We start from the raw sequence: 11,137 nt of genomic DNA on the forward strand, positions 1-11,137 counted from the left end.
GAGCAAGACAATTCAGTATGGGGAATAGGGTCCCAAAAGCCAGTCAATGGGTCAGAGACAGCCTTGTTCCCACTGTTAGGTGTCCCACAAGAAGACTATACAGCTATAACATGTAGGCAGTGTGCTAGGTCAGTCCCTGGCAGACTTCCTGGTTGTCTGTTCAGTCTCTGTGAGCTCCTATGAGCCCAGGTTAATTGATTCTGTGGGTTTTCTTGTGATGTCCTTGACCCCTCTGGTTCCTAAAATCCTTCCTACCTCTCTTCAGCAGGATTCTCCAAGCTCTGCCAGTCTGCATCTGTTTCCATCAGTAGCTGGATGAAGCCTCTCTGATGACAATTGGGGTAGTCACCCAATCTATGAGTATAGCAGAATATTGTTAGGCATCATTACGTTGACATTATAGTTTTCCTCCAGTCATGTTTGGTTCTATCCTAGGTCTCTGGGTCATCCAGCCTGTGGTTCCTGGTGCTCCAGGCAGTGTCAGGGCTGAACTTACTCTCCTGGCATGAATTTAGGGTAGACCAGTCATTGGTTGACCACTCCCTTCGTCTCTAGGCCATCCTTACCCCCAGGACAGCCCATAGGCATTACAGACTGTCAGTCAAAGGTTTTATGGCTGGATTGGTTTTCCACTCCCTCCACTTGAAGTCTTTCCTGGTCACAGGAGATGGACATTCTGGCTGTGTATCTGCTATTGCTAGGAGTCTTAGCTGAGATCATCCTCGTAGATTCCTGGGTGATTCCCTTATGTCAGGTGTTTACCTGACCCTGAATTGCGCCCCCCCCTTTCCAGTAGTGTGGCTATTACAAATAAAGCTGCTCTGAGCATAGTTGAGCAAGTGTCTTTGAGGTAGGATTGAATGAGCTGAGAAAGAAATCAGGGAAACAACACCCTCTACAACAGCCTCAAATAACATTAAATATGTTAGGGTAACTCTAAGCCAGCAAGTGAAAGACCTGTCTGACATAAACTTCAAGTCTTTGAAGAAAGAAATTGGAGAAGATACCAGAAGATGGAAAGATCTTCCATGCTCATGGATTGGTAGGATTAACATAGTAAAAATGACCATCTTACCAAAAGCAATCTACAGAATCAATGCAATCCCCATTAAAATCACAAGACAATTCTTTACAGACCTTGGAAGAACAATACTCAGCTTCATATGGAAAAACAAAATACCCATGATAGCTAAAACAATCCTGTACAATAAAAGAACTTCCGGGGGCATCGTCATCCCTGATCTCAAGCTGTAATACAGAGATACAGCAATAAAAACTGCATAGTATTGGCATAAAAGCAAACAAGGGACAAGAATGCAAATAGATCCATATTTATCACCTTCCACAAAACTCAAGTCCAAGTGGATAAAAAAACCTCAACATAAATCCAGATACACTTAACCTGACAGAAGAGAAAGTGGGAAATAGCCTCAAACGAATTGGCACAGGAGACAACTTCTTGAACAGAACACCAATAGTGCAGATACTAAGATCAACAATTAATAAATGGAACCTCATAAACCTAAAAGTTTTTTTGAGGCAAAAGACATCATCAAGGGGACATAATGACAGCCTACAGAATGGGAAAAGATTTTCACCAACCCCACATCTGACAGAGGGCAGATTTCCAAAATCTATAAAGAACTCAAGAAACTAGACATCCAAAAAAAAAAAAACCCCAAATAATCCAATTAAAAAGTGGGGCACAGATCTTGATGTGGGAGTGTCATATATCAATCTGTTGATTTCATTGGTTAAGCAATAAAGAAACTGCTAGGCCCATTTGATAGGCCCACCCTTAGGTGGGTGGAGTAAACAGAACGGAAGGCTGGGAGAAAGAAGCTGAGTCAGAGAGTCGCCATGATTTTCCCACTCCAGGTAGATACAGGTTAAGATCATTCCTGGTAAGCCAGCTCGTGGGCTACAGCAGATTATTAGAAATGGGCTAGTCCAGGTGTGAGAGCTAGCCTAGAAGAGGCTAGATAGAAATGGGCCAAGCGGTGTTTAAAAGAATACAGTTTCCGTGTAATTATTTTGGGTAAAGCTAGCCATGGGGGCGGCCGGGTGCCAGAGACGCAGCCCCGCCGCTCCTACTACTACAAGATCTAAACAGAGAATTCTCAAGAGAGGAATCTCAAATGACCAAGAAATACTTAAAGATATGTTCGACATTCTTAGCCATCAGGAAAATGCAAATCAAAATGGCTCTAAGATCCTGTTTTCTACCTGTCAAAACACCTAAGATCAAAAATGCAAGTGACAGCTCACAGTGGAAAGGATATGGAGCAAGGGAACACTCCTCCATTGCTGTTAGGAGTACAAACTTATACAGCCTCTTTGGAAATCAATATGGCAGTTTCTCAGAAAACTGGAACTCAATCTATCTCAAGACCTAGCTACACCACTACACCAGCTATACTGCTCTTAAGCATATCCCAAAGGATGATCAATCATATGTTAAACATATTATCTTTCCAGAACAGCACAGTACATGGAAATGAATGATTATGAAACATAATTCAAGGAGAAAAATGAAGAATGTTAACAAGAAATAAGGATTTATTTTCTTTCTCCAAAAGTGCTTAAGGTGGTGGAAAATATGAACTGGATTCTAAATACAATAATGAAAACCTAGCAAAGTTCTACAGTAGCTTCCATTACCTCATACAAAATAAATGTTTCTAGGCATATACATCATCGACAAATTGTTAGTTTAAAATACCAACAATAATAACAGCAACAAAAAAAGCAAAACTTGGGTCTCATCCTCATCCATCTTTTCTCATTTCTCATTCTGTGATTATCCAGGTCTTCCTCACCAACTCCTTTGCAAGAAATTTGCAAATGAGCCAAAAAGGAAAATTACAATAAGGTAGTTAATCTCCAGAGAATATTCTGTCCAATTCTTTACCTCTAGTAGGGGATGTAAAAAGGATGGACAAATGGATTGATGCCCAGATGGATAAATGGATATGTAGATGGTTGGCTGGATAGATAATTCGCTGGGCAGATGAGTGGATAGATGGGAAAATGGATGAACAGATGGACAGAGTTATGTAATTTCAACAAGATAACTGAGTTTATTGACCCTGCACTGTTCAAATTCTCATACTTCCTAATAGTCCAGGACACATGGCTCCTATACAGGCCAATGTCTTCTACAGCCATGTTTCCTTATATACTCCATCTTAATAAGTTTGCATCAACTAATTAAATCTGAAAAGCAAAGGGTTCCTTCTCATCTTCCCAAGGAGAGCCGCACTCATGATGTAACCAGCCCCTGCTTCATCATGGCTCCCTGGATGCATCTGGTTCCCAGCAGCCGTAGTCTTTCTATTTCTGGTCCTTCAGACCTTTCCAAGTCTCAAATGGAACCCCACGGAGCATCAAAGATGTTTGATCCCAGCATTGTTTATCTAGCTGCAAAACCACTAATAACACAGTCAATGACAGTAGCTACAGAGACAGGAGGTCACTGTCTGGCCTCTGTCAAGGCTTTATGGGTGACTCTCTCCCCTTCCCACAAATACTCATTAATCTCCCCACCTCCTTATTATTCGTACTGTGTTGAAGATGTTATGAAATCTTTGGGCTCTTCTTCCCTGATCTGGAGGCAATTACAGATTGCTGCAGGCCTGTCCCACCCTGACCAGACATTATAAACACAGTGTTGATGCCCGGAAGAAGTCAGTTGGAGGTTCCAGGCATCAGAGTTCCAGACACCAGGATCTACAGGTCAGTGGTGACAGATTCTCTTTCTCTCTCTCTCTCTCTCTCTCTCTCTCTCTCTCTCTCTCTCTCTCTCTCTCACACACACACACACACACACACACACACACACACACACACACACACACTTTTCTGTCAATGCCTTCAAAATGCCAAGTTCTCCAAGGAGCAAAAAATACCTTTTACAGAGTGTTGTATGATGCTCTCTAAGTTTGGGAGCACCTGATAGAATTTGAGGAGAAGTATAGATTTTGTTAAAGCAAAGTCATATATTTGAAACCTCAAAGTCTCCTCAAAAATAATCATCTAGGCCAGTAGTATTCAGTGTTTTGTTTGTGACACACAGACATTCTCTAGAGATATTCTGTGACTCACTTCAGTAGGACAGTAGGAATACCACCAAGATGCTAATGTCTCCACCACCTCCTCTGAAGCAATTCCATCACCCCCTTATCTATCATACATCCAACTGTGTTTTTATTTTAAGGAAAAAGAAAAGTTTTCTTGTGAAACTTAAACAGTTTTGAAAAAATTATCTTACCCAACATCTCATTGCTATGGGAATAGATTGGAGACCCAGGGACAAGAAGAATCAAGATGAATTAGTAGCAGAGTTACTTCTGGAATCCATCCTTGCAGTCAAAGCCTGATACATGTGTTTCTGTGTTCTCATCTTAAGTTCCTGTATGTGTCAATCATGTGGTTGAATAGAGCTTCCGATGAGCTTCATGATTTCAAGATCTTATCAACTTTTATAAGGCAAACAATTGTCTTAATATACACTAATAAACAATATAGTAAATTTTAATAGGTGCTCAGAGTAGTGTTATAACCATGAATGAATCATTAAACTTCGAGTCATGGGAACCATAGTTTGACCTAGAAAGAACCTTGACAACCACATAATGTAATGCCATGAACCTGAGGATTGGCCATGAGGATACATGACCCGGTGTGTTTGAGCTCTCATTCTCGGTTGTTGTGCAATTGGACAGACAAGGTGCTGAGCCCGTGTGTACTGAAGCCATGCCCAGTGACCTTAATATGACTGACGTGAATGATCAGTGATGAAGGGGGTAGCTTTGGAGCAAAGAAACCAGAGGCAACACTGAGTGTGCCCTTAGAGAGGATAAGGAAGGAGTCCTGGAGAGAGAAATGAGACCATACTGTACAAGCAAACTAGGGTAAGATGGTGGCAAAATAGGTGGCCATTGTAGATTCTAGAACTGGGGAGTAGTATGGTCAAAGATGTACTTTAAAAATGAATCCCGTGTGCTTTTTATAGATTGGGTTGCTGGTACAGCAACCAGGAGCACTAGCTTGTTTACAGCAGCACCTGAAAACAAAAATAAAGTCACATTTTAAAGGAAGGTCTCCTAAAGAGAAAGAGAGGTACATTTTCAGTGCTTCTCAGGGTTTGAAGTTCATGGATGAGAGAAATATTAGAAAAGCGAGAGAAGTAGAATTGAGAGAGATAAGTGGATTGAGAGAAGAAGACAATTAACCTTACACATATCTGATGTGCATGATGGCAGGACTTCCAAAGAAGAGGGTGGACTGTGGACTGCTGAAGCTTAGCCTAGGTCTGGGAGGCATTAGGGCAAAATGATGGTTGCAGCTGGAGGAAGAGATGGATTATGATTCCATAGCAAATGAAAATACAAATACTTAGGATACCTCCTTGTGACTCTCAGCCTTAGACATGACCCTAGGAAAGGGACTCTACAATGTGCCTCTGAATGATAGAAGGGGAAATTTGAAGAACTCAACTAATGTCAAAGATCCTGGGAGGTAGTAAGAAATAGAAAAATAATTCTTAAAATGCCTTTGGTTTGGGCTCCATAAAGGTTGGTGTTGTTCTTGGAGACAAAAGGCTTCGTGTAGACAATGTTAGAGAAAATGAAGAGAATGTTGAGGGAACGCAGCACTATCTGTTAGAGGCACTCGATACAGGGCAGGAGAGTTAGAGAAGTCTGAGTCAGCCAAGGTCCGTGGCCAGGAACAAATCAGAGGAAGAAAAGGGGGACATAGACCCAAATTGAGTGAATGGTTGTTTTGGGGATTAACAAGGAAGGGAAAACTTTGGAAATCAAGTGTGAAGAACACCAGGACCCCAGGCTTCCTGTGTGATCACAAACTAGAACAAGCAAGTAACTTCTTACTCTTCTAACACGATCTAGCCAGAACCTAAGCAGAGGAACCCTACATGAGAGTCTATAGGAAACTTTGAAAGTCTGGCTGTGCTAAAATGGGTAGTTTCTAGAATCCTAAGAATCCAACTTAATGAGACCAACACTGGATTTCTGTTGCCTGTTGGAGCTGACATTGACCAAGAGTCGGAGTCAACCTGGATGTGCAGGTTCACACACACCTACCAACTTCATCGGCCCCTCTTGGGCCTCAACCCAGCTTCCTGGCTGCTCATACTTCTCTGCCACAACTAAAGGGGCCTTGGTGGTCTGGCTCAAAGGGAACACATCATCAAATAGGCTTGCCTTGAGTTGTGCTGCTATTAGTTTACCCGGGCTAGAGGAAGAATTCACTATTCCTTATTGTGGTCTTTGCTCCCGTGTATCTCCACATGCCTATGAATTGATTAGAATTATAATGTGTACGTTATTTATAACCTACACTTTTCGTTTCATATATCTGGAAATTTTTATGCCATAAATGTCATCATTGATGAGCATATGCTTCTTATTTACTGGATTTGTTATTTCCTTTCGGCCAATGGCCTATTCTTGGACAAGGAGAGCATTCCCAACTTTCCAACATTGCAAAAATATTCAATTGAACTATTTTATAACTAAACATTTGGGCAATTTGGCCTTTCCCTTCCCCTGGAACATGACAACAGCACATGCAATCACAGACTAGACAGGCTGCTTGGAGCCCGGTCCGTAACGCCAGCCTTTGTGTGGAGTCTTCGACCTCATCAGTGCCCTGTTTTCTTCACTCTCAATAGGTCTCAAACTTTTGCCCAGTTGCTTTCCAGTAAAAAAAAAAATCCACTTGGGCTACAGTCCCATTTCTTGTCATAGCAGACCACGGATCTCAGTGACGCCATGGTAGTCTCAATGCCGTCACCAGCATCAGTCTTGAATTCCTTACCTGCCTCCCTCAGTGTCACTTCTTCCATCTCCAAGTCCCGTGTCGTCCCGCATTCTTCTATCATTTCCTACTCTCTTACATAAAGATTTCTTTCTTTATCCCCCTTTCTGCCCAGGATGAATGAGGTCTACTCAGTAGGCCCAGACACCCCTGCATTTACTCTTAGGAGCTGTTCTCCTACTATAGTCTGTCTTGAGTTTCTTGTGTGCTGTTCTGGATTGGACTTTCTGGGTGATCACTTTAGGGAGGAGCTCTAGGCTAGGGTACTCCTCCAGGAAGGAACACAGTCCTGGGAAGCTTTGTGGCTTAGGGTTTATGTAGGTCACTCTCTTCAAGTCAGGGCACTCATTTTCAAAGCTCATTTCAAAATCTCTACATGTCTATCCTGTTCTGATTTTTCACCTGGAAGAAAAAAGAGAGGGAGGTGTGTGGACCAACTCCACACACATGGCAGCAGTCCCCAGTCCCAAGAACGATGCTTCCTAACCTTAGACCCTGCCTGTTCTCCCCAGCTAAGGTGTTCTCTCCTATGCTAAGTGTCTTACACCCTGCTGGGTGAGGAGGACAGAGCAGGGTGGCCATCAGGCCAGGCTGGGAAATGGGACTGAATCTGCCCTGAGATTATCCCCTATCTGTGGAAAACCCACCTCTCAGCCTGGGAAGTGTGGTGGTAGGCTCTTTAGGTGAATCTGCTCTTTAAAATCTCAGCAGAGGCTCACACCTCTGTTGACTAAACTTGATCTAATGGCCAGGAATTAGGAAAAGGCAGAGCAGCCTAGAACTGGGAGGGCTGGGGAGACCTTGGAGGATTCTGCAATGCCTACAGGATGGGAGCAGCTTGTGGCTGAGTATCTCTGAGTCCGAGCATGGCTGCCCCCAAGTACACACCTCTACTCTTCTGACAGCCTGTGTCTTCTTTTCCCCAGTGAAGACCAGACACTCCCAACAGCAGGAATGTGTTCCCTTCCCATGGCAAGATACTACATGTAAGTAATTTGGGTGATTTCTCCATCAAGGGGTCTGGGGAAACACATAAGAAGGGAAAGGGCTGAGTTAAAGGATGAAGCTCCTTCTGGACACACACACACACACACGCACGCACACACACAAACCCTTAAGCATTGAATTGAAGCAAGAATTGAATTCTTCATTTTTGCCCAAAACGACAGCCCTCTTTCCCGATAGCAGACTAAGAACTTTGTCAGGAGAGTATTACTAAGTCCATTTTACAGATCTGGAAATTGCAGCTCCAAGAGGTTGTAGAACTTTCCTCATGTTATACAACCACTCAAAAGCAGGAAGTGAGGTCAGACGCTGTGTTCTCTGAACTGGCATATCTGGCACTTAGAAAGCTCAGACAATCTTGAGTCCCAACGGCAGCATCTTTACGGTGACCTTAACTGATACCTGGAAAGAAGAAGAAGAAGAAGAAGAAGAAGAAGAAGAGGAAGAGGAAGAGGAAGAGGAAGAGGAAGAGGAAGAGGAAGAGGAAGAGGAAGAGGAAGAGGAAGAAGAAGAAGAAGAAGAAGAAGAAGAAGAAGAAGAAGAAGAAGAAGAAGAAGAAGAAGAAGAAGAAGAAGAAGAAGAGAAAAGAAAGGGAAGGGAAGGAAAGGGAAGGAAAGGGAGGGGAAGGGAAGGAAGAAGAGTTTCTCTATAGCACTGGCTAGCCTGGAACTTGCTATGTACATTTGGGGCGACCTCGAACTCACAGAGCTCTGCTCACCTCTGTCTCCCAAGTGCTGAATTCAAGTATTTACCACCACACTGCTTCCTTGACAATAACTTAGTGGTGTCTAAGCTTCCAGGAGGTGAACTGTCACGTCCCAGCTCCCAAAGGCTGAGAAGACTGCCAGTTGGCAAGATCTTCGCAGACCTTTGATCTTAATGTACAAATGAGCCTGCTTTAAACACAGCAGGTGAGCTGTTTCTAAACAGCCATTACCAACTGTTGCCGAGTCAGACCAGGCTCCTGGAGGTGGTGGCGCTGGTCCAAGGTATTGGGAGCTCCCTAGGCTCTGAGAGCAATTGATGGGCATCTCTGAAACCAGCCTGGCAACTAGGCTAATAACAGGCATGGTTTTGATGTTTCGCATGCACGATAGTTTCTCCCAGCTTCCCTGGTGCATACTTACCCTCCCAGGCAGGTCATTAGATCCACAGCCATCCCCAGTGACTAATCAGGCCCTGATCTAGTTCTGCTTCGACCTCCTAGATTCAGTCCACCCAGAGTGTACCTTACCATGGCCAGAGTGGGGTGAGCGTCTACTGACATAGACTTTGTTTTCAGAGTTCTCTCTTTTATTTTTAAGTTTACAAAGCAAATCACACCTATTGCATCCTCAGTCTCTTCATTACTGAGTGGTTCCAAAGCTGGGATAGGCTCCAAATCCCACTGTGTCCCCGGGATACCCGAGTCTCAAAGCAAGTACTCAGACAGCGGTGAAAACATCTCTATCTCTTCATGAGAAACTGGCCACTGTCACTCCCAAGAGCCTCTGACACTTAGGAGCCTAGGAAACCTGCTCTTGCTCTGGCGTGGAGACTGCTTCTGCCCTTAGGGGAGCAGCATCCCCACTCCTCTCCGGAAATAGAGAATTCACCAAAGGCTCAGTGTGGTGGCCCAGAGCCCAGGGATTGGAAGACACAAGGATCTCTGGCAGCAGCAGCCCATTAACCTTGCCCTCCTATTTCAGAATCAAAGACGCGCATCAAAAGGTTTTGTACACACGGAATGGCCAGCTCTTGGTGGGAGACCCTGATTCAGAGAACTGCAGTGCAGGTGAGCATCAGGGGGCCTCTCTCCCGGGACCCGCCCAATCTCCATATTACAGACCCTTGATTCTTTTCCTCTCTCATGTCTTTAGAGACATGAGAATGCTGCCCCCATGATAATGAGAAGAGGTGAAAGGCAGCTTCAGCCTATCCTGGAGAGTTCCACTCACCCTGCAGTCTCCATGCAGAAACAGGCCAGGTGTGCCCAGGCACAGCTAGCTGCTCCTTGCTGAGCCATATCTTGCTAAAAAAAAAAAAAAAAAAAAAAAAAAAAAAAAAAAAAAAAAAAAAACTTCCACCTGGGGTCCCCTTACTGCCTGACTCACATTCTGTCTTACCCCCAGAGAAGATCTGTATCCTTCCTAACCGAGGCCTGGACCGCTCCAAGGTGCCCATCTTCCTGGGGATCCAGGGAGGAAGTTGCTGCCTGGCATGTGTTGAGACAAGAGAGGGCCCTTCCCTGAAGCTGGAGGTGAGAGACCCCTCTTCATCCTGAAGGACACGGTCAGCCTTGCCCAGGCTGTCAGACTGCAAATGCATCTTTGCACCGGAATGTCCCCTCTCTTGCCCCCTATCTCTTTTGACTCCAGGGAGGGAATTCTCACCTTTTGGGATCTATGGAAGGAATGGAAGGAACGTCCCTGGGTCAAACTCTTTCCTATTGAGTCCTTTGGCTAAGTTTCTGAGGTATCAAGGGCTGACATCCAATCAGAATCATCTCACCTCGTAGCTGTCTCTCTTTTCCCCACAGGATGTGAGCATCGAGGACCTATACAAAGGCGGCGAGCAAACCACCCGCTTCACCTTCTTCCAGAGAAGCTTGGGCTCTGCGTTCAGGCTCGAGGCTGCTGCTTTCCCTGGCTGGTTCCTCTGTGGCCCCGTTGAGCCCCAGCAGCCAGTACAGCTTACCAAAGAAACTGACCCCTCTACCCGTACTGAGTTCTACTTTGAACAGAGTCGGTAAGCGGGCGGGACTACCCCAGCCTAGTGCCCGCAAACGGAGCCCATCTTCCTCAGAGTCTGTGGAAGGCAGAACGATCGTCTACAAAGACGTCTACGTCTTAATCCCCAGAATCTGTAACGATGTTACATTAAAAGGCAAAAAGGGCTTTTCCTCCATGGTTCATTTGGGCCCAGTAAAATCATATGAGGCCTCATGAGAAGGAAGGAGTCGGAGAGAGACTGCGGTAAACTTTGCTGTTAAGTTTGAGGACAGAGTAGGGACCTGTGATGATGAATGAGAGAGATTTCTAGAAACTGGAGAAGGCAGGAATGCTCCTGACACGGATTTCAGATTTTTTTTGGCCTCCAGAATTGTAATATAATATACTTCCATTGTTTCGAGCCACCGAGTTTGCGATGGTTTATTGATGCAGGCATAGTAAGACTTGTGTTTCACACGCAATTTAAGGGGCAAAGGTGCTTGGTGATTTCTTGGAAAGACACCCACAGATTTTCTTGGATGTTGAGTCCAGGGTCCAGTGGAGTCCCTGTCTTAAGGGGAGGTCACACCCCAGAAAATCAA

At 44.5% G+C, this 11,137-nt stretch overlaps 1 protein-coding gene across 1 annotated transcript; it reads left to right on the plus strand.

Annotated features, from left to right (window-relative positions):
* The first annotated feature begins 7,794 nt into the window (after positions 1 to 7,794).
* Positions 7,795 to 10,576, plus strand: Il1f10 (interleukin 1 family member 10). The gene is made up of 4 exons (XM_075984418.1): positions 7,795 to 7,826; positions 9,534 to 9,619; positions 9,957 to 10,084; positions 10,364 to 10,576. The coding sequence occupies exons 1-4, from the start codon at positions 7,795 to 7,797 to the stop codon at positions 10,574 to 10,576; spliced, it is 459 nt and encodes a 152-aa protein (XP_075840533.1).
* The last annotated feature ends 561 nt before the right edge of the window (positions 10,577 to 11,137 follow it).

This window comes from Microtus pennsylvanicus, chromosome 9, assembly GCF_037038515.1.
Source record: "Microtus pennsylvanicus isolate mMicPen1 chromosome 9, mMicPen1.hap1, whole genome shotgun sequence".
Classification (NCBI taxonomy): domain Eukaryota; kingdom Metazoa; phylum Chordata; class Mammalia; order Rodentia; family Cricetidae; genus Microtus; species Microtus pennsylvanicus.